This window comes from Chiroxiphia lanceolata, chromosome 10 (assembly GCF_009829145.1).
Source record: "Chiroxiphia lanceolata isolate bChiLan1 chromosome 10, bChiLan1.pri, whole genome shotgun sequence".
Classification (NCBI taxonomy): Eukaryota; Metazoa; Chordata; class Aves; order Passeriformes; family Pipridae; genus Chiroxiphia; species Chiroxiphia lanceolata.
The window spans coordinates 26,301,383-26,324,551 of record NC_045646.1 but is presented as its reverse complement, the minus strand read 5'-3'; the positions used below and the strand labels follow the sequence as shown (position 1 = coordinate 26,324,551).

The 23,169-nt window shown below is 43.7% G+C and overlaps 2 protein-coding genes and 1 long non-coding RNA gene across 5 annotated transcripts in view; 1 reads left to right on the top strand and 2 right to left on the bottom strand.

Annotated features, from left to right (window-relative positions):
* Positions 1-7,393: 7,393 nt before the first annotated feature.
* Positions 7,394-9,924, bottom strand: COPS9 (COP9 signalosome subunit 9). The gene is made up of 3 exons (XM_032698301.1): positions 9,794-9,924; positions 9,650-9,722; positions 7,394-7,730 (listed from the first exon to the last, which is right to left on the bottom strand). Exons 1-3 carry the CDS (start codon positions 9,854-9,856, stop codon positions 7,693-7,695), a joined length of 174 nt encoding a protein of 57 aa, XP_032554192.1. The 5' UTR covers positions 9,857-9,924; the 3' UTR covers positions 7,394-7,692.
* On the top strand, positions 9,915-20,932 carry LOC116791874. The gene is made up of 3 exons (XR_004358891.1): positions 9,915-10,013; positions 11,831-11,984; positions 20,852-20,932. It is a non-coding gene; the product is annotated as an uncharacterized LOC116791874 (long non-coding RNA).
* The window catches only part of OTOS (otospiralin), a 46,883-nt gene continuing 33,860 nt past the window's right edge, over positions 10,147-23,169 (bottom strand). For 2 of the 3 annotated variants that reach the window (XM_032698298.1, XM_032698299.1), the window contains exons 2-4: positions 13,230-13,320; positions 12,867-12,893; positions 10,147-10,782 (exon numbers count right to left, since the gene is read on the bottom strand). In XM_032698298.1, coding sequence (XP_032554189.1) covers positions 10,598-10,782; positions 12,867-12,893; positions 13,230-13,320 — 303 coding nt within the window. In that variant the 3' untranslated portion in view covers positions 10,147-10,597. Of the gene's footprint in view, positions 10,783-12,866; positions 12,894-13,229; positions 13,321-13,627; positions 13,706-23,169 lie in introns of those variants that run through there. The other variant, XM_032698300.1, reaches the window with a different exon arrangement.

The following is a 23,169-nucleotide window of genomic DNA, read 5'->3' as shown; positions in this document are numbered from 1 at the left end:
GCACACACAGGGACACCCCCCTTTTTCTTTCCCAAGAAACGCTCCACACTCTAAATTTCATCAAGGCTTCAGCATCTCACCACCTGTCATGGTTTGAGAGCCCCAAAATCCAATTCCCTAGTCCAAGCCCCCTCTCACATCTCAACCCAATGTGAGATGATTTTCCAGACAACCACACGAGACTCAAAATGGGGGAAAGGGAATATATTACAATGACTGTACAAATAAATACTACAATACATTATATACAATCTTAATTATCTCTACCATGACATAAATATTTACAATGGATCAAATCTTTTCTCCCCTTCAATAAAAGTCCAGAAGGGAAGAAGGAAAGATCCTTCTTCAGAGCAGCAACGTCTCTAAGGCAGCAGGTTCTCTTCTCATGCAGCAGTAGCTGGATCTCTGCCAGTACTCATGAGGGGTATCCAAGCCCCTCGGTCCGTCGTCTTCAAGCGAGGGTCTTTTCTTCCGTAGGCTGTGTTCACCAGGACAAGGGTCACTTCACTATGTCATATCACGAAGCTCAGGGGTCTTCATGACGGTCCTTATCTTCAGGGGATTCAAGTTCCCCTACAGAGCTCTGTGCTCTGTCTCAAGCAGCGGGGGGGCCAAGGTCACCCTCTGCATTCTTCTCGGAGCTCTTCAGCTCCTTTCTGCAAGTGCTGTAGCACTTTAAGACTCTTTCAAGTAAGAGTCCATCATCTTCCTCCTTTCTCGGAGGTCTCAGAGGGGTATGGGGTCTTTTGGTTCAGTTCTTACCCCAAAAACTCTGTCTGTAGAGCTTAGGTTTGCTCTCTCTGCTGCTGCTCTCTCTCTCTCGGCTCTCTCTCTTCAGACAACTCTGTGTCTCTCTTGGCTGTATGCTTGGTTTGCTGCTTCTTCAGTTCTTATCTCTTGGCTTTCAGCCATCGCTCCGTCCACTACTGTTCTGCCAATGCTTTTCAGTATCTTTTGCTGCGGCTCACAGTAGAGAAACATCTCCCAGCTCAGCTACAGACACTTAGCCTAGTCTAACACTGTTCCAAGTCTCTGCAGCCCCCAGCCGGGGCTGGGGGGGCAGAGCCCCCCCAGGGAGGGCTCCTGTTCTCACTCCTCGTGGCTCTCACAACATGGCTACCTCTTCTACCACAAAACTACAACTACTTCTCTTCCATTCTGGTTGTGATATGTTTATATTTTGCAGAAGTGCTCATTGGGTAAAACCTCAAAACTTCAAGGGTCACCACCCCCTGGGGTTTTACCATTTTATAACTGCAGGGGGAAAACTGTTTCCCCCCACCACACCACCTTACACTGTATTGTCTCCTTTTTGGATAAGATGAGCTCTGGTTTACAGACTGTTTCCCCAAACCCAATGTGCCTGAATCCACCCTGAGTGGCCATCCAGAACAAGGGCCTCAGCTGACCCCAGAAGCTTCAAGCACATTAGATTTAGCAAGGGTGAAACTGTTGCGCAGTGTGGTCATGCTGAATTCAGAGAGCTGGGAAAAACCCTGCTCCTATTGTGGGAATTAATGGGAAGGGAACAAGGCAAAGGGAAAAAAAAAAAACAAACACAAAAATACTAATCCATAAACAAAAGATTTAAAAATGCGGCATTTGCTGGATCAAATGGCATAAGAGGCCATTGAAAGGAGCATGTCAGAGCTTTTACACTATTGTCAAACATTTTCAGATGGATCTTCAGAAAGCAGGAAAAATTGCAACAGCCAGAGTGCTGAGACATTTGAGATAAACACTAAGAGGCAAGACTACTTCTGAGGAGGAGCCAAAACAAATTACTCCTTTCTTTGCTGCCATGCAGTGGGAGCAAACATGCTTACAGCTTTATCCTGTATGCCAGAACTCAGGGGCTGAGACCTTGGGAGAAGTTTTAAAGAAAGCCATTAAGGCATCACTGTTCCGTGTACTGACTGCTCCCCTTCTCACAAACGCACATGCTGAACTGCAGCTTCACCATGACACTCACTCCAGGGTGGGAGTGCCAAAGCCACCTTCCTCCCAGCTCCAACAGGGATGCTCCTTCGTTGCTCATGCATATCCCACCCAGGCACCTCAAAACACAGCTGGAGCAGCCCAGGCAGCAGGCTGTGAATGAGACAGGCCCCAGCTACATGGAAACAGGGGTCAAAGCCCTCCCTTTTGGGTTTGGAACTGGTTTATGAAGTCTTTTACCTCAAACCTCTGTAAGATTCTTGCTCAGATGAGACACACGCCTTCCTAGCAAGCACCAAATCTCAGTTTAAGTCTCCACCCACCCAGAAAACTACTTTGCATCCCAGGAGCAGCAATCAGCTCCCTCCCAGCTCCCCTCTAAGGGAAATGCTCCCAGCAGAGGTTCAGCCCATCAGCCAAGCAAGCACAGTCACAGGGCAGGGCATGGAGAGAAGGACCTCCTTCTCAGCAAACACGTCTGCCCCTCTGCAGCCAGGGTCAAGGCCCAAAGCTGCCCTTAGCACCACTGTTCCTGCCTCCTGAGGCTGCTCAACCCCTGCAGGGCTCTGCTTGGGGGTCTCAACCAGTCAAAACATGCTGGCAAGCTTCAGGAGCAGCACCTGAATGTGGCCAGCAATTATCCCACCAGGCTGCAGGACCCTGGGCAGCCCTTTAAGGCCAGGAGCCGCCACATTCCTGCATGTGGGATGGCTATCAAACCTCCACTTCCCCAGCTCTGCTATGTCAGGGGCACACAGCCAGGCTGACTGTGGGCAGGGAGCTGCAGGCCACCACACTGGCTTTTGCTGCTTTTAGGGGAGAGCTGCAAATAGGGTTTGGGAGGGTAATGAGGTCCTGGGGGATGAGCTCAGAGGAGTTCCTAATGAATCCAGCCTTTTTCCATTACAGAGTTGGTGTGGTTTTCCTCTCCCTCCATGTTTCATAAACCCGTGGGAGGGGAAAACCTGGCCAACACTGGCACATCTCCAAGGCCTGGGCTTGGCTCCCAAGGATCACACAATTGTTTAAACACACAATTATCTTGTAACAAAAGAGCCAAGAATGACACTGACATGCTGAGAGGGCACAGAATCACCTGCTCTCCAACAAATTTAAATGTTTTAGTTTGTGTTTTCTTAATCAATCCTGACAGTAGATGCCTAGTACAAAGTTATGTCTTACTATTTACTGCCTCTCTAACTGTGGCAGGTTTAAATGGATGTTTTTCCCTTTAGAAGCTAATGTACTCTTAGAGGCAGAAAGCAAGAACACTCCCCAATGAAAGATTTAAGTCACTGCACTAACACTTAGGGAGAAATAACATGGAAAGCTGGAGGCAGCTGGAGAGACTGGCCAATCTCATCTAGCAGGGAAACCATCTGTAAAAGCATCCATAGCCCTTTCAAACACAATTATAGGCTGGTCCTAATTGCGCCTCAACTCTGTGTAATCACTTGTGCCAGTAATTAATTGGAATACAAATAGCAGCTGCACTAAACCATGAAGAGCTACAAGAAAAAGATAAATTGCTTGCAAGACTTGTATTTGTGAAGCATAAACTCACTAGAACCTTTTTGTCATGGAAGCAGGCAGAGGGATTAGGATAAAGTCCTACATTTAGCTAATCAGCCATTATACTTCCATGCAGGAAATGCCATCAGATTTAAAGCCTACCCTTTGAAATACTCTGGAGGGAAGCATCCCCAGGCTGCCACATTTCTCTGATATTTGTACTAGGTGTAAGTACCTGATGATTTACAGTCCCATGTCCCTGAGTTTCTTCATCAAACCCACCCTCAACTCGTCGTTAGACGCATCCCAGGAGACCAGCCCAGCATAACACCACTGCTCTTTGAGAAGAGTGGCCTTTCATGCAGGTGCAGTTTGTTACTCTCCAGTCCAAGGGGAAGGAAAGGTTTATTCCCAATGAAATGGAAGCATTAAATATCAACATCCATTTCTTCCTGCGTGGATTCCCACCCTCAAGGCAATCTGTGGGACCTCTCCCATAAAGCAGGACAGGTTTATGGAGCGGCATCAGGAAAGGAGGCAGGGAGGAGATCCCACTTGAAGCCCCTCTCTAAATCCCCTCCAGAGTTAGGCAGGGAAGGTCAGGGGGTATGAACAAAGATTATGTAAGACTTTTTTCATAAGTAAGAAAGCAGCATTCACCAAAAATGTCCTGTTTGTGAATTTTAAAACCTTTAAGAGACACGGCTCCTCTCTCCCTCTGGTCTGAACTCCCTGTAGTAGCTCAAGAAAAAGGTTATTATTTGGGTCATGATTGTCATCCTGCTCTTAGCAAAGAAGAACTGGAGCAAATATAAAAGGTAAACTAAAAAAAAAATAAATAAACCTGAAAGTAAAAGCATAGAAGCCAATGCTTGTGCTCAAAGTCCCCCCTGCTGCCAAGGACTGAGTTGCATTGTGCCAGTGCTTTTCGAAAATATCTTTGATGTGACACTGGCATTCCAGCCCCATCACTAACAGGGACTTCAGAGAACAGGGCTGCACTGTCATCTGCCCAGCATGTTCTCATGTGCTGAACAACTGCACATTGAGAGCAGGAAGATGCCTGCCAGCTTCCCAACACCCTGGGGAAGCAGGAAGGACTCCATTTATTCATCTAAATCAATTTCTTCTTTATCAAGAAAAATACCTTCCACTCCAATTATTGAAATAAAATATTAAAAGGAAAACTTTTAATTCCCTGGAAGTAAACGAAGCAGAAAACCACCAAGGAAAACCCACTACTGCCATATTAGGTCTGAGCTTGCCTGTTCCTGCTCACATTAGGAGCAGTAGCAGTTGTCTCTATAACCTGAAAGCCAAATCACAAGAGGCACTGCAGAAATATTATGCACAGGTGACAACCGTTTTCCTTTAGCATGGCAACTTCCTCTCCCTCACAATGACTGGATTATTTTCAGCTCAAATCAGATCACACGTTCTTATTTCCAAGGACTATACTGGGACAGTTTGCAGTTCCCTGCAAACAGAGCCTTAGCCTGGTGAGAGCATTGAAAGGAACAGGCTGACATTTAAGTGTTTTGAAGCTATTCCTTTTCATCTGTGCTGTATCACTGGCTACACCCCTTCTAAGGCCTTTCAGCACTTGGGCCTGCCAAGTCTCAGGCGGAAGCTCAGCTTTACAGATTGCCAGATGTCCCACTGGTCACTGGGACAGTTCATAAATCTATTCAGATTGGAACCTTTATCTGGATATTGAAATACCGAGCTGGACCCAGCAGCTTATAAAGTAACACACATCAGTCTAAATGGGTGCAGATTGCTGCTGAAGAGGCTTGTTTCCTCAGAAACACCTATTACAAGAGGTGTCAATCTCCACAGAAGATACAGGAATCAAAGCTCAATAAATTAATTGGCCAAGGCAGTCAAATGCCCTTTACATAAATTTTTATTAGAGATTTTGACATCTTGTGATTATTTCCTGACAACAGGCTGATTGCCCACAGACTAATTAGACCAAAAGTCTTGACAAAAGATAACACAGAAACAATGTGAAGCTGAAGGGCATTTTGTTCTCATATAATACCGTCCCAGAACGGACCCAAACAAATGACAGTTCCTGATGAAAGTTTCACACACTGACAGTTCTCTTTAGAGAGATGAAGCTAAACACACCCCCTCACTTCGTCTCACTGTGGATGAGAACTTCATACTCCAGACAGCTACAACATACATACCTTCAATACCATCCCATCCCAACCCGGAAGAATGTTCCTTTCATAGTACTGCCAGCATACTATTTATGCTGCTTTTTAACATGGAACAGAGTTTCTGGAAAGCTTCACAAAAAGGTGTGTTAGCTATACCTACCTTGAACGGAGAGCTGTATCCTACCAGGATGGAAACTCCGGCTGGTCCCATGAGCATTATTTGCCCTCTATCCAGTTCTGTAAAGGTTCCATGTTTTGATCAAGTGAGATGACATTTCAAAACTAGAACTACTCACCATGAGCACCTTCAAACCCATGTTCACTGAGGTTTTGGACACGTCTAAAAAGAGAACACCACCCATACTGAAGAGCAACTGTTCAACATGAGTTCGTATGACAGAATATACTCCTCTTGCTGGGACCAAACACAGGGCTCAAGTTTCTTACAACTTAAGGAAAGCAAATGAAAAACCAAAAAGTATGTACAAAACATGGACAAGGAAATATTCCAAAAACAAGATGACCATCTTAAGGAATCAAGAAAAGTAGCTAAAGAGCAGAGTTGCTTCTTAGATCTTATGTCATAATTTGCTCCTGCCTAGAACGCAGCCTCTATTTACAGGCATCAACTTTCAAAACCTGGCTTGGAGAAAGCACAGCACCAAAGCTAGAGACGACAGCCCAAACACACTTGCCACCTCTCAAACTGTTTTACCTTGGTTTCAATGAGAAAAGCTGGAAATGCCAAGCTCTAAGCAAAGCAAGCACTAAAAGGGAAAGGAAACTGCCTGAATGAGGCTGTTCCTTCAGGGACACATGGCAGCATCAGACACCAAGCGGAGTGTCAGAAATGCTGATTTAATGTTCACTGCACGATGAAACACAGGCTGCTCAGAAATCAACATGGGGGACAATAAAAAGACATCTAAATCCTACTAGGTTTATTGTGCTTACGTTTTTAAGCTTAGTGGTCAGCATAGACACTGTAAAATTTAAGATTTCATTTTTTAAGGCAAAGCAAAGAAAAAAATGTGAAAGAAGTAGGAGAGGAGAGAGCTTCAGTTCAGGTGAAATTTAATCAGTGCCAGGTGTTCACAGAAAGATCCGTCACACTATCATTTTTCTGATCAATTTATGGAATACACATTGCATTTGAGATTAGACAGGATACAGTCTTGACTCGGAAATAACGTGCTAAAAACTCACCTGCTCCTTTCATTCTGAGATTCCCTTTGGTCACTGAAGGGTGAAAATGAAACATTTCTAAAAACATTCTGAAAACTTGTGTCAAAATCTGAACTAATATGTCAACAGCTTAATTCATATACACTTACCTCTGAGTACAAACAACTGCACTACCCGCTGCAGTAGAAAAGAATCCTAAATTATTTTCTTTACAATTTCAGGAATTAAATTATATTTTTAAATCCAAGCACTGCCGTGGTCCAGGGTCAGAACACTTCTCTGCTTAAAATATCAAGGTGAAATTACTTTTGGTTTCTGTGCTTCCTAAATTAAAAGTGAAGTACTGATGTCTTGAAACAGAAGACCACTTACACTGCTCTTAGTGTGACCAACAAATGAACTGGACTATTCAGAACAAGCAACCATCTTATCCCAAGATAATCCTTTATTGTGGAACAATCAAAACTTTACTAGGCAGCAATGCGCCCTGCCATGTATCTTTTATATAATATCTAAAAGTAACAGTGAATTATTTAAAAAATAAAATTAAAAAATCATTCTCTAAGGGAGCTCAGAACACAGCAATATCTACTTTCAAAGTATAACCCAGAGTGAAGGAGAGTTTCTTTTAGTATTTTATTCAATAAGCACATCAGCAAATAAAATTTCCACAGAAATCTACGCACAGCTTCCTAGAAATAACATTCCACAATTCCCTCCTTAGTTATCTTTAACCATCTGGTTTTCATATTCCCCGAGCAGCTTATACAGGTTTCCCCCCCCGCTTGTGATTTTCCCATTTTGATTACTTTAATAAATAATGGACACCACAGGTGATCCTAGAGAAAAATCCACATCTCAGCACTGCATAGCTGGACAACCAAGTTCACTGGATGTCATCATCATCAAAGAGATCTTCAAAATCTAGTCAGAAAAACAAGACAAGGTAAAATTACCCTTAAAAGTTTCAACTGTTAGAAATGCACGTACTCAAGTAGAGTACTTCATTATTAAACACAGAAATAAAGATGAATTAAGTGAATGAGAGTTACTGCACCATCTATTACTGGAAATGTAATCAGGGTGGAAAGAGACAGCAAAGGCAGGCAAACCCATGGACATGTTCTCTGTCATGCACAGTTAAACTGCCCCACTTGTACAATACAAGCTGTGCAATCAAACTCATGAAAGCTAAGCTTAAAAGAAGGGGCTTTTTTAACGGCATTAAGTAGCCATCACAGAGAGGATCAAGCAGGATTCCCTGAGCCCAGAACAAAGCAAGTGCTAGCTTTATGCATGCAGCAAGTCTCAGATGTAAACACTCCTGCAGAATCCTAGCTTTAGGTCACAGCATCCAGGCACACCTCTAAATGCTGCAGACTGACATTCTCAAGTGGGATTTGCTGTTAAAACATTTCATTGCTTTGAAGGTGATAATAACATTTCTCTCTCTGAACTAATTTCAGACTAGTGAAATGTGGCTGGCTACATTTCATCTTTGGAAAGTGCTCTTAACTACTCAGCTTTGTATCTTCTTTGTATATTGAGCATAAACTAACAACATAACTGAATACAAACCCTTATTCTTACAGAAGGCGGTCTATGTGCCATACAATAAACTGAGGATTAATGCTCATTTAGAAGAGTCCTAAAATACCAATGGAATATAATACCATGATGGTAGAACTTTACGGAAATACCTGCTCCTGAATATGCTGGTTCCAACACAGAGCTAGCTCCTTCACCACTCCTGAGAGTATAACTGAAAATTCCTTTTTCTCCTGCATTCTAAATGTTGAGAACCACGAGAAACCTACTTTATTTTGGAATTAATACCAGTTTGTGATATTAACACCACTACAGCAACCAGATTTAATAATGTATCTGAAACTCCCTGTTGGAATGTCTAAACATACTTCTTGAGAAGAAGCATAGAAAAACCCTTAGTAATCAAGTGCAGTGTTCTATATTCTACCACTAAGTGGCCTGATATGTAGCTCTTTCCTCTCAAAGCAGCTGTCTATACTTACATCTAGGCTGAGAGAACTGGAATTGTTCAGCCTGGAGAAGAGAAGGCTTTGAGGTGACCTAATTGGACCCTTCCAGTACCTGAAGGGAGCTTATAGCAAAGAAGCAGAGAGACTATTTATAAGGGCTTGGAATGACAGGACAAGGGGGAATGGCTTCAAACTGACAGAGAGTAGGCTTAGATTGGATATTAGGGCAAAATTCTCCACTGTGAGGGTGGTGAGGCCCTGGCACAGGTTGCCCAGAGAAGCTGCGGCTGCCCCATCCCTGCAAGTGTTCAAGGCAAGGTTGGACGGGGCTCTGAGCAACCCGGGATAGCAGAAGGGGGGTTGGAACTTGATGATCTTTAAGGTTCTTTCCAACCCAAACCATCTTATGATTCTATATGCATACAGCTCACTTTCAAATGCAGAAACTGCATTAAAAACAGTGGTTTATCTTCCTTGGGACACGTATGCACATATACTTTAAGAGATTAATGAACTACCTATGTAATGCCCAGACACAATTTTTTGAAGTCCATTCCACGTTTTTGTATCTATTTGCACAGTTTAATATAAGTTACTTGTTATGCAAACAGATAAAGGTATTTTTCCTTGTGGTGATCAATACCAAAACTTCCACGAGAGGAAAACCACGCATTTTACCGCTCCCGCCTGCATTATTTAACACTAAAGCGCTCTTACACCGCTCACCAGAGATGTAGTTAGTGAAAAGTTTAGCGGCCACCAGGCACCGAAGACATGAGATCAGCGAGAAGCGAGGTTTGCTGCGACACTCCTCAACCCCCCCGCCCAGCCGGCGGCGGTCCTTACCATTGAAGAAGTCGGCGTGCACAGCTTTCTCGTTGGCGGCCAGGTCCATCAGCAGCCCCGTGCTTCCCCCTGCCTGGGAAAGCAGCCGCTGAGCGCCCCCGCGCCACGGCGGCACGGCGACGGCTCCCCCTGCTCCCCCCTCACCTCGTCCAGATCCACGTACGGCCCGGCTCCCTCGGGAAACATCTCGTCCACCGCCGGCTTCATGGCGGCTCCTCTGCGCCGTCACTTCCGCGGGTAAGGAGGAACCGCCCCTCATGGCCGCCCTGTGGGCGGGGGCGCCGCCGTTGCCATGGCGAGGAGGGAAATAGCGGCCGCCATTCTGCTCACCCCGCCCTCCCCCTGGGGCGGGCCAAGGCTTGAGGTGAGGCACTACGCAGCAGAGGGTGCAGCTGTGGTTTAAACTGGTGGTCCTTGCAGCCCCCGGAATGGGCGGACTGGCCAGATAATTCCTGTACACACACGACTCCTGTACTCTCAGAGAGTCGTTTCCTGAGTCAACGCTGGGTAAGAAAAGCTCCCAAAACTGCGCAGCAGGATGGAGGAGTTTATTGTTTTCACGCGAAAGGATAAATTGTAAAAAATTCAAAGCATGAAACGCTGCGTGCGACTGCAGTGAGTATCACTAAGTGGCTGAGGCCAGCCCAGCTGCATTTATTGGCACCTCTAAGTTGACAAAAGAGACTAATTTAAAGCATGAAATTCTGTGCATGGCTGTGGTATCACATAGTGGCTGAAGGCAGCCCAGGTGCATTCACTGGCAGGTATTCGCTCTAACACCTTGGCACCCATAAATTGTAAAAAGGAAACTAATTTAAAGCGTGAAATGCCGTGTGTGACTGCAGTGAGTATCACGAGGCGGCCGAGGGCAGCCTAGGTATGTTTGCTGTCAGACAGGTATTCACCCAAACACCTCAGCACTGGCTCTAGCAAAGCTGAGTGAGGCACTTAGCGCTCGTGGTCAGGCACGTGGTAGCCAAGGTGGCTCCCAAAAGGGAACTGGGCAAAAAAAGCTCTGGCCATTTCATTGATCCTGTTGTAGGCTCCCAAGGTCCAGAAGTATTCCACATAGGACCAGAAATCGTTGGATGAGAAAGGCCAGTATGGCAAGGCTACAGCTTCCTGGTACAGATCTTAAAAAAAAACAACCAAAATAAAATGTTGCAGATTACTGTAATACAAAGCATTTTTGTTGAAAGCTTGGTCCTGGGAGCCAATATGGTTTGGGGTTGTGGGTTCCCTAATGGGGCTTATGGGCTCCTCTGGCAGGAGAGAGGCAGGGAGAGCCTTCGACCCCTCTCCATCCCTCACTCTGTAGGAGATGAAGCCAGTATTCCCTGCTCCTGATGCACTAGTGTGATAGAGTGGGACAAGATGGAGAGGAGGAATGAAGGCACACCATCCACATCTAGGGCAATTCAAGAATTCATCAGGCTGATTTAATTGCTAGAAGGCTACTGATTATTTAAAGGCAAAGAGTGCTTGCAATTGAAAGCCATTTTTTCTCATTCCACACAATTTGCTTTGCCCAGTATAAAAATATAAGGAATAAGGTACCATCGTCTATACTCTGACCCTGCAGCTGCCCGCTCTGCCCACAGAGCTCCCCAGGACTAAGGCCATACTTCCCTGACATTGCCTGGGACTGCAGTTGCCCTCTTCTCAGAGGGCTGTAGGAAACAGGCGAAAGGAAGGGAAAGGTTTTGCCGCCTGGAATACAGCTGTTGTATTTGTGCCTGCTCTAGGAATATCAGAAAACGTGGTATACTCATTGAAACGGTTTCAAATTCAGCAGGAAAACAAAGTCAGTTCTGAAAATGCAGAAGCTGGCCACCCTTGGGCCCAAATCTGGGCAAACACAGAAGCATATATAACATATAAACACTAGCTGAGACCACACAGTTACAAATGTCTTTCCGTGCAGCGAAGCTAAATCTAGTATTTTGTTTTGATTTAAAGCCTATTTAGATAAATGGGAGCCATTCCACTCAGCTTGGGACCAGGGTCTTTAGTAGGAATTAAGAGCCTTCAACAATCCTGTTGTCAGAGCTTAATTTTATGGAGTAAAGTTTGCAGTGCACAGGCCCAAATGGCACATAACCAAACAAATGAACCAGTGAAATGCTGTCTGCAGAGGAGAACTCACTGTTAATACCAGCTGACCTTAGATTCACTTTGCAGGCTGCTGCTTGGCCCAGTGTGAAAGAAAACCATAATTGCTGGTAATGAGAGCAACAGAACACTGCCTGAAGAGGGTTGCATTTTCACATTGACACACGCTCCTCTGACCATCTCAGAAGGTTGCTGCAGAAGTATTTGCCGTGCACAAACGCAGGTGATGCATTCAAAATATTTTAGAGCTATGAAGAAATAGATTGGGGCATAGGGGGAAAGGTTTGACTTATAACTTAATATTAGACTTTATTCTGTATTTCTACAGTTCATATCTGTTATAATACTCTCTGCATATTTGTATCTGTGCACTGGACATGCTGCTGGCCGTCCTGCTGGTTAACTTAGATGTACACCAGCAATAGCAGTACCTGATTACTGTAGATATTTCTTTGCAATTTTGTTTCCAGACAGAATTCTGTCTGAAAAGCCAAAGAGAGGTTAACTGATAGAATCATCAGCAAGCCAGTGTAAACATCATTAGGGTGTTGAGGGTTTTTTATTTAATCAAAAGCAAACACTAATCCAATGGACTAATCACATGAAGCAATATGAACCACAGGGTAGCTTTGCTAAGGGATTTAGTCTAACATTTCTGTAATTGGATTTGTGGCAATTTGTAAATTTTAAGCTTTATGTTGTGGAGGCCAGTATCTCTTGCCAATAAGCAGATGCACATATAGTATTACTGTTCAGGACAGACAAAATCCTCAGATGTCTGATACACTTACAAGTCTGGTGCTTTCCAGTTATGATTTTGTACAACAGAATTAGTGACTTGACCATAGTCCCTTTTCATTTTAAGACTTTTAGTATATTAGCTCTATTATTAGACACTAATATTTCAGCTTTTAATTAATTTTAAAGACATTTCTAAAAGTTCACTCTTCTTTCTCCACCAGAACTAGATGAAAGCGCTTCCACAGCCCGTTGAGGTTACTGAGCGTTCCTGCCAAAGTCACTGCTAGGCATCAGGTCTGGGAGTTACAAATTACTCTCCTAATTATTAGTGATACAAAGCAAATAAAAATACATTAGGAATTACCATCTCCATCCTGGATGGATCGGGCATCTGTGAATAAAGAGGAAACGCATTAGTACCAGCTCATGCACAGAAAGACTTTCTGTTAATAAAAGGTTTCCCATGTAGCCAGAAGATGACAAGGGTTAGGGTTAATGCCCATGTAGTACCCTCTGCTTAGCCAAAGGATTTTTGTTTCTCGAACAGTAGAATAAGAAATTCCCCATTTGCAGTCACTCAGTGCTACAAGCCAAATACTTACAACTAACAGCCAGAACAGTTATGATTACTACACAAGTGATACTAAATAGAGGATATTGTATTCATAACAAAATATTTCTGGCTACTTGAAAACATAAACAAGGATAAATTCAGCAGTAATCTTACCTGTTAGCATGTTCATCAGCATGCAGAAAAAAAATAAGCCAGTAAATGTCATCATTTCTGCAAGATAATGCTTGTGTTTCTGAAAAGTAATCTGTACAATTGAAGATTATTACAATACATTAATAATCATGCAAAGTCTATTATTTCTTCTTTTAATAGAAGAATACATTCCAAAATAAAGTCTAATTATCAATTCAGGCATAACAAGATCCATTATGTTTTCTTACAGCTTCTGAACTGCAACACAGAGTATTAAAAGACCGGCAGTCCTGAAGCATGTACTAATATTTTGCCTTAAGAAGGCATAAATCCAAAAGGCTCCTCTGAACTGACGTGAAATTAAGTGTCTTTAGAAATGTTTTATTTTGTAGCTAATTTACTTTCACTTTAGAAATTACCTTTCTTTTCTTTTCTTCTTCTTGCAGTAGTAAAAATACGGAGCTCTGTGTCAGCTAGGAAACTCCAAAAGGATTTCTACTGCTGTAAAATAGCAGTGCTCAGTAAGGAAGGGTAGGGAGAAAACGTCACTGATTTTCTGCACCAATCTGGTTTTGTTGCCTTCAGGTATTTTAACTGCTCACATTTGCATTATATTTCAGCACTGCCCATGGAAGAGACAGTGGACAGTTTCTGCAAGGAAATCAAAATCAGCTTTGGCAATAACACTTTTGCTTTTTGAAGGCAGACGGAGAAAATCCAGAGGCAAATTCACTGATTGCTACCATTGCTGCCCTCTGAATTTTCTTTCTCTATAAAAATAGATTTTCAAAAATCTTATTTGAGCAAATTACTAAAAGGATATGGAGTTCCCTCTCCAGCTGAGTCACAAACCCCGCAAATGCTTGACACTGCTTTATGTTCTTACTTGGAATCCTTAAAACCTGGACCTTAAAGTGTACATGGGCACCAAGCGCCCGCTAAAATCCATTGGGTTATGCTAAGTAAAGCAGGAGGTCCCCAGTGACCTCAGTCATGCTGGTGGTGCAGGTGCTTTCAGAGGGTCATTAAGGTGCATTGAAATGCATTTTCACATTAAACTGAATTCCTGGAAAGATTCCTCTGCCAGGACCAAGTAGTGCTTTGGGCTCCAGCCTATGCAGGTTGCTGAATGGATCCAGTGCTTTCAGAAGCCTGGAGGGGAGACAGAGTTTGGAGAACACTCAGCTGACATGGACATCTTGATTGATTTTCTTTTATCACAAAACTCCTGATGGCAGTGGGTGGGGTCAAGGGCCTAAGGTGTAGCAGAGTGTGTCCTGTGACTCATGGGAAATGTGGGGATTTCTGTGCTCCTCGAAGACATGGCTGTTGAGGTCATCTTGCCAAACCAGGCAGCTATTTCCAGAGGGCTCCTCTGCTGAGTGGAGCTGCTGAAACACCAGTGCAGAGCTCACTGTGCATGTTCCTGCTGCAAGATCTGATCTTATAGTTGCTGATCTGAGCTGTGCCCTCTCACTAGGCATTTTCAGTTGCCTTTATGATCTACAAAATCATTCTGTCTCAGTTCTACACACCTGCATTTCCTAACTCTGTGTGTGTGTGTTGATGTTGGTGCTCTTGCTCTACCACATCCACCCATCTGCCACAGGAGTACAGAGAAAGTCTCCATACTCACAAAGTCCTGGAGGGGAGAGATCCAGGTGAATGGCCTTGCAGGAGGCCCCAGCTTTGCTGGAGTTTGTTCCTATCTACGCACAGAGTTAGGTAGTTCTGCCAAGAATTAATTCAGGATGTTCTGAGCAAGGGAAGAAAGGGTGCTTTGTAGCACACTAGCCTGTGCCAACTCTTGTGGAGGCTGAAAAGCAAAATATTATGAAGGCAGGATCTATTCCATCTTTGAAAGGCTTTAATCCTCTTGGTGAATATTTCCTAAGCCTGTAGGAAGGGTCCCTACATCAGCCAAGTTCTGCTGGCACCTTTGCCCCACTCCCCTGGATTGTGGCACTTCCCTTGCTTAGTGGAGTCCTGTGGTGCAGATGTACCCAAGTTCACCCACCAGCACTGCCTGCAGAGCCAAACTTTCCCTTTCGGTGCGTAGTCTGTATATCCTCTTCCAATAAACAATCAGAAGAACTGAGGTGTACTAATACACATAGAAAACAGTCATCAGCTGTAATTGAATAATTACCATGAAGCTCCTTCTGTACATATCTATCACTAGCTTTTGGTTTTGGCAGCTGATAAGCAGGAGGAGTTCCAAGTGGGAGGTGAGATAACATATTCTGGATGATGACAAAGGAGAAGAATGATGTTTCTGCTGCAGCCACATCCTGCAGCTCTACCCTCAAGATGTTAACGGTGCTGTAGGAGAATGACAAAGTCCCAGAAGTTATCAGATTCAGGGTCACTCTGGTCACAATATGATTTGCTACAGCACTGGATTATCATGGGAGGATTCACGTAGCTATTGAGGTTCGTGCTGACATACACCTTTACACCTATCTCCTTTACACCTTCTTATTCTGTCTTTTGAAGCTTGGAGTTGCCCATTCCAGAACTAGGAGGCTCACCCATCTGACATTGTGTGACAGTCTTTTAACAATTACACACTTACAATTTAATTAAAATCCAAGTTTTCCCCTTGCTAGTGCACATATTGGAGAGGAAAATAAATTCCCAGTGTTTCCATGCTAAAGTAGGTCTAGGAAATTATAAAAAGAGGGATGAGAATTAGCAATGAGAACAGTTGCATCAGGGGATACAATCTTTTCTATCTGCAGTAGATATTACAGCACTTAAGAGTGCTGAGAGAGTCCAGTGTTTTAATTTCTATTCATTTTGGAAAGAAGTTCACCGTTCTACTTTTTTTTCAAAACACTTATTTTTGCTGGCAGCAAGTTCTTCAGGTGCCAGACTCTAATGTTTGCGTGGAGTTTTTTAGATAAGGGCATTGATTCATAAAAGCTTTGCTACGTGAGAGAAGGGGCTGATGGCTATGTACGATCCCAGGAGGATCAATCTGTACTTTTTGTAGATGGCTCTCAAAGCCAGAAAATACTACACAGAGCTGTGTCAGGGACATAAATCAATCGGAGCACAGAGGACATTTCCTTGGGAATAAGGGAATGCAGTTTGGGCAGCACAGGTGTTTGTGTGACTCGATGGGTACTGGTGTCACAGACAGGATCTCCCTTGAAGCAAAACTGTTTATTCCAAAACCTGATAATTGCTAATTTTTATGATCGATCATTCTGTGATAAGACAATCAGAGTAAGGTACCTTCTTTCCTTTCTTTTTTTGACTTTATGACTGTGTGACTTAAGGACGTTTGACTTTACAAGTTATTTTTCAGTTTTTTTCGTTTTGTTTTGTTTTTGAAGTTAATGTGCACATTGTAACTTAGTGCTTTCTGGGGAGAAAGGGGTGAAATTTTGGAAATTAATTTTTACGAGGGGCCCCCCAGATAAGCTCACCCCGGTTTTGCTGTAACGTAACTTTTAAGAGGGGCTCTCTGGAGAAGATCGCTCCGAATTTGTGGTAACATGGAACATAATGTGCAAGCGCTTACTAATCTATTAGATGAATTTGGTGCCAGGCCATCTCCCCTCGGAATGGAATGGGCACAAGATAATTGATGTAATATTCAAGCAATTGTTAATCGAATCTCTACCCTACAGGCAGGGGCGAGAAAAGGTAAAGAAAACCCTATTGTTTGTTCAATATTAGGTGCAGCTGTAATAACTGCAATTAACAACAAAGAACAGCAGCAAAAAGCTCACATGACAGTGGTTAACTCACTGCAAGAATCGGTTAAGTCTTTGCAGATGCCGTTGGAGGAACAAGCGGCTACTGCCACTGTCCTCCAGGAAGAGATAAGGAATGAAAGGGCTACAGCCCGTGTGCTCAGAGAGGAGCTGTACACAAGACCCTAATGAGAGAAGAAAAAAGGGAGTCAGAACTGGAGTCATCTAAAGAAATATACCCTCTCTCTGACTTAAAACCTTTGCGTGATCAAGTGGAAAAGCTGTCGGTGTCTCTCCGTCCCCTAATTAAAACAGAATACACATATGAGGGCTCAGATGACGATACACCTCAAATAACTACAAAAGAAGTCCCTTATACAGCAACTGAATTAGCTAAATTAAAAAAGGAATATAGCAGAACTCCTAAAGAGTCTGAGACTGAGTATGTTTGGAGAGTCTCTCTTACTGGGGGTGATCAAATTTTGTTATCAGAAAAAGAGGCTGAAGGATTTTGGGGAGCCGGAGTTTTCCTGACCACAGGAGATAACCCTGCACCTTGGTCCCTTACCCAAAGAGCAGCGTATTGGGCTGGAGGACTCAACCCCTTAAAAAGGGGAGATCCTCTGGCTATAGTGGGAAATATTAATCAGATTGTAGAAAGTGTTCAAAAGGCTGCTTGTTTACAAACGATGTATGATAGGGAATTAACACCAAGATGTGAATCCCCTATGATGCTGCCTGTAGACCCTGAAAGAATGATTCCCCTTATCAGGGGACTCCCTGAGGCTATGAAGCCCATTGGCATTCAGCTAAAAGGACAAATAGAAAGCCTCACCAAAGGGGAAAGAACTGCAGCCACTTTAGAAGCAGCTTTAACCCCCAGTAATTACCGTGGAGAAAATAAGATGTGGACCTGGGGAGAAGTGGCACAGGAATTAATTAATTATGGAAGAAAATATGGTCCAGTACCCTCAGTTACTACTGATACTAAATCAATTCAGCACACAGAATGCAGAAGTACTCCAGCAAGACTCAGAAAGGTAACGTTCTCCTCTGGACAAGGAGGACCCACTAACACTGGCAGATACAGGGAAAAAAGGAATGCCCTGTGGATTGTGGGCTTGCAAAAAGGAATCCCAAAGTCCCTAATGGATGGCCAACCCACAGATAAATTAGAGATATTAATTCAAGAATGGCCAGTAAAGGAGGAATCCCTGCAAGCTGTCCCTGCTACAGCCCCTGCCCTGGAGGGGTCACAGAAAGGGGAGGGATCACAGCAAGAGGAGGTGACAGGAATCTCCTCTCTTCGTCCTCAGTAGGTAAGCTGGGGGACGAAGGCTGGTTTTACATTAGACGGCTTACCAAAAATTCCAAAGGAGATTTGTTAATAACCTTTCCTATTGGTCCCCGCAGAACTCCTGTAACTTTTTTGATAGACACTGGTGCTCAGGTATCTGCCCTGAAAATTGAAGATGCATCTGCATGTGGAATCACTCCCTCACGTAAAGACATATTTGTTGCGGATGCTTTCGGGAACATACAACCCCAGATAACAGCAAAGGTAAGATGCTGGTTACCAGGGGAGGAGAAAGCAGTTGAAACCCTAATGATTTTGGGTAAACTTCCTACCAATTTACTGGGACTAGACCTCCTGAAGGGAAGGTCTTGGACTGATGAGGAAGGAAACATATGGGCTTTTGGAAAAGAAATCCCACATCTGTGTTTACTAAGCCCTGCCCCTGCTCTTCCTCCCTCCCTAGTAACCAATGTCAAACGTTACCCCTTACCCTTGGGAGCAAGGGAAGGAATCACTCCAGTTATTGGAGATTTAAAAGAAAAAGGAATAGTGATTGCAACACATTCTCCTTACAATTCTCCTATGTCGCTTGTCCAGTAAGCCAAATGGTAATTGGAGGCTAACGGTAGACTACCGCCATCTTAATGCAAATACAGGACCCCTTACTGCAGCAGTCCCAAATATAGCTGAGTTAATAGCAACCATCCAAGAATAAGCCCATCAAATCATGGCCACTATTGACATCAAAGATATGTTTTTTATGGTTCCCCTGCAGGAACAAGATCAAGAACGCTTTGCTTTCACATGGGAGGGCCAGCAATACACTTTTACCCATCTCCCACAAGGATTTAAACATTCACCCACTCTAGCACATCATGCACTGGCACAGGAACTGTCACTCATTCCTCCTGCACCAGGAGTAAAAGTGTACCAATGACATTTTAGTAGCAGGAAATGAGATTGCGCCTGTGCAAACAACCCAAACAGACATTATCAGGCATCTTGAGTCCCTAGACTTACATATCCCTCCTGAAAAGGTACAACCTCCTTCACAAGAAGTAAAATTCCTGGGAATTTGGTGGAAGGGAGGAATGGTTTGTATTCCCCCAGACACACTTACCTGCCTGGACCAACTTAAAACACCAGAGAATAAAAAAGATTTGCCTGCTGATTTTTTGGAGAAAACACATCCCTGATTTTTCTATAATTGCACGGCCCTTACATGATTTATTGCAGAAAAAAGCAAGGTGGGATTGGACCCCCCTTCACGATGAAGCCCTACAACTCCTGATTTTTGAGGCTAACACATACCACTCATTAGGCCCCATACACCCTACCAATCCAGTACAAATTGAGTGGGGATTTGCAAGCTCCAGACTGTCCATACACTTATGGCAGAAAGGACCTGATGATCCCACCAGGCCTATAGGGTTTTATTCACGCAGTTTCAAAGATGCTGAAAAACTATATTCTATCTGGGAAAAAGGCTTATTTGTGGTGAGTACTGCTTTTCGTGAAACAGAAAAAGTTGTCCGTCAGCAACCTCTTAATTTTAAGGGGACCCTTCAAGGTCATCAAGCCTGTTTTGACAGGAACCCCACCCTCTGACGGGGTGGCCCAGCGAGCTACTGTTCGGAAATAGTATGCTCAAATTGAACATTATTGCACCATTTTTCAGGTAACAGAGGGAGCTCACAAAAATCTTCCCTTACAAGATGAGGTAACTTTAAATAGCACAATTGATTCTCTACCTTCTGTGATTGAAGCAGCACCCCCATACTCAGAACAATTGCAGAATGTGTGGTTTACTGATGCCTCAGCTAAACGGGAAGGTAAAGTTTGGAAATATCGTGCTGTAGCTTTACAGGTACATACAGGAGACAAAATAATAACTGAAGGAGAAGGCAGTGCACAGGTAGGAGAATTAGTAGCAGTTTGGAGTGTATTTAATCATGAAGCCGAAACCTGTGACTCTGTATATGTCTACATTGATTCTTTTGCTGTGTTCAAAGAGTGTACTGAGTGGCTCCCCTTCTGGGACAAAAATGACTGGGAAGTGAATAGAGTCCCTGTTTGGCAAAAAGAGAAATGGCAAGAAATTCTTGCTATAGCAAAGAAAGGGAATTTTTTAGTCGGATGGGTAGCCTCTCATCAAGAAAATGAAACTCCCGCTAGCTGCTGGAACAACAAAGTAGATGAACTGGCCAGATTAGCCCCTCTAAGTGTAAAAACTCTCTCAGAGAACTGGGACAGATTGTTAGAGTGGTTGCATTTAAAGAGACAGCACACAGGAGCATAAGACCTGTACAGAGAAGCAGGAAGCAGGGGATGGCCAGTAACTCGAGAGATGTGCTGCACCTGCATATCCTCATGTGAACAGTGCAGAACCCAACTCGAATGTCACCCCTTAGAACAACCCCCGTTACATATCAGAGACAGAAAAGGGCTGTGGGACACATGGCAGATAGACTATATTGGACCCTTTCGAAAGTCTGAAGGAAAACATTATATGTTAGTGGGAGTGGAAGTCAGGTCAGGATTAGTGCAAGCAAAAGCTTTCCCTCAAGCAACCAGTACAAACACTCTAGAAGCTCTTAAAATGTGGTTCAGTTTTTTCCCAAAACCTGTATCTATCCGATCAGATAACAGGTCACACTTCACAGCTGCCATCGTTCAGGAGTGGGCCAAGGAAGAAGGACTCCAGTGGATATTTCACACACCATTTGCTTGCCACACAAGCAAATGGCATAGTGGAAAGAACAAATGGCCTGCTTAAACAATTTCTAAAACCTCAGAAATCCAACTGGACTGAGCAACTATGGGATGCTGTAAAAATGGTCAATGACAGATGGGGAGTAAGTGGCTGTCCCAGACTCACAGCTTTTTATCCACAGCCTCCCTCTCTGATATCAGCAACATCAAAACATGACATTAATCAGAAACCCTCTCACCTTCCTGGACAACCTGTATTAGTGGAACTACCTTCTGTAGGAGCTCTACCAATGGTACTCACCACTCCCTTGAACATACACACCTGGAAAGCAAAAGATGCTTATGGCAAAGAACACAAAATAAGCTCTCGGTGGATTGTTCCTACATTTTAATATTGGGCCCTAAAAGGGACCAGACAGACCTTTTTCTTTTCTTTTACAGGTAACTGCCCAACGGAGAAAAGTATTCAGAACTGTGAATGAATAATCTCAGATTTGGACTATGGTTCAGTTTACTGGTAACTGTAGTTATACTTTGTTAGTTATGTTTGTATGGTTACTTACCTTGTACATATGCTCAGCAGAACAGACTGTTAAAAGTGAAAATCAAAGGAACCTTGCCTGGGAACTAGTCAAAAGGTTTGCAAAAATATGGAATCATACTGATCAGGGTATATGTGTAACTTCACCAGAGTCTGCTGAACAAGGTGTCCTAGTTAGAACAGCTGGGACCGATTCATCACTGGATGGGTGTAGCCCAAACCTGTGTCTTCTATAGCCTTCCATGCCATTTCCCAGAAACTGTTGTCAGTAGAGGCCTTCGAGGTGGGGGGATGTCATGACGAGGGAAGAATGAGACGCTCAATATGAGAATCAGCAAACTTCGTTTATTGATCACTACTAACAGCTTAATATACACTTTATAATTAGCTCATACATATTGCAAAAGCTAAGCTCATCATTGGTTCTGCTTAAATGTTGACTTCATTCTTTACTCCTTAACATTGTTGACACTTAGATGTTAATTCTGTCTCTTACTCCCTTCCTTTGTTGACACAGGTGGCTTTCAGTTGCTTTTTGTTTTGCTAATCACAGTGTCCTGTTTGCCAGCCAAATAACACGTACAAGGGCACTGTAACCTCGTTATCTCAGATCTTCTCACGGGCCTAGACAGGCCGCGCTCCACACTCCAACAGCTCATCCATAGCTCCAGCCACATCCATATGTCCCTGTCTTGCTAGGCAATTCTCTACAGGGGGATGTTCCTGTCCTCATGCCCTTTTATGGAATTGAATTCCCCACTCTGAGGAAGGGACTGAGCATTCCTGCCTGAGCTGGAGAATATATAAACCTGGAGTTTCGGAGCCTTACCACCACTCGTGGGATCCAGAGGAGGACTGCAGCTCACTGCTCTCAGCCAGACTGAAACCACCACCCTCGGCTGGACTGCAATCACCACTTTTGGCCGGACTGCAGCAGCTCTCCCACTGGCAGGTTTTTCCCCTCTCCCTTTGCTTTGGATTCGGGGGGGGGGGGGGGGCAGGGAGCACCACTTTGTTTTTACCCTGGGGTGCTGGGTTGTACGTTTGGGCTTTGTGGGTTAGGGCCGGTTGCTTGTCTGTGTGGGTCGTACTTATTGTATTATTTTATTAAATTGTTATTCTGACTTGTAATCTCTCTTTTGAGTTGGGTTGGTTTCCCCTGCTGGTTAACTTTTAAATCAGCACACAAGGATTGCGATTTTTTATGATACCTTTGAATTTATCCTTTGCCCCATTGCCCCTACCCGAAAAGTGGACCAACAAGACCAACGGAGCCCAAATACTCTGGATAGATATTCCTATAGTACATGGCCTTTACCAAACTTACACCCCACCTCCTAATATGACTCAAGACTGGATGTCACGCACCAAATATTGTAAAACAGTAAGTCCAAAGGTAAATGTAACCATCTTATCTCAAACTGAATCCCCTCACCCGTCTATTACATCAAGTAAAGGTGAATTTAAACCTGGAATAATAACCTTTGAGAAATATAATGCTAGACAACCCTGCCTTATTTACACATGGGATCCACTCTTTGACCCATTATACTCACCAGATGTATACAAAAGTAATATGCCACAGTTTTTAGTCCTTCCTGGTGTGTACAGCTTCCTAATGTAACAAATATAACTCCAATTAACCAGAAAAACTTAATGTGGGCATGGTCTGTACAAGCATTTTTTGAATCCAAATTTACAGAACCC

Bases quoted from the DNA above. Each gene is read 5' to 3' on its own strand.
- COPS9 (XM_032698301.1), bottom strand. From the start codon at position 9,856: ATGAAGCCGGCGGTGGACGAGATGTTTCCCGAGGGAGCCGGGCCGTAC. The intron at 9,723-9,793 runs GTGAGGGGGGAG...CTGCTTTCCCAG, and splicing joins CGTACGTGGATCTGGACGAG to GCAGGGGGAAGCACGGGGCT. The intron at 7,731-9,649 runs GTAAGGACCGCC...TTTTCTGACTAG, and splicing joins GCACGCCGACTTCTTCAATG to ATTTTGAAGATCTCTTTGAT.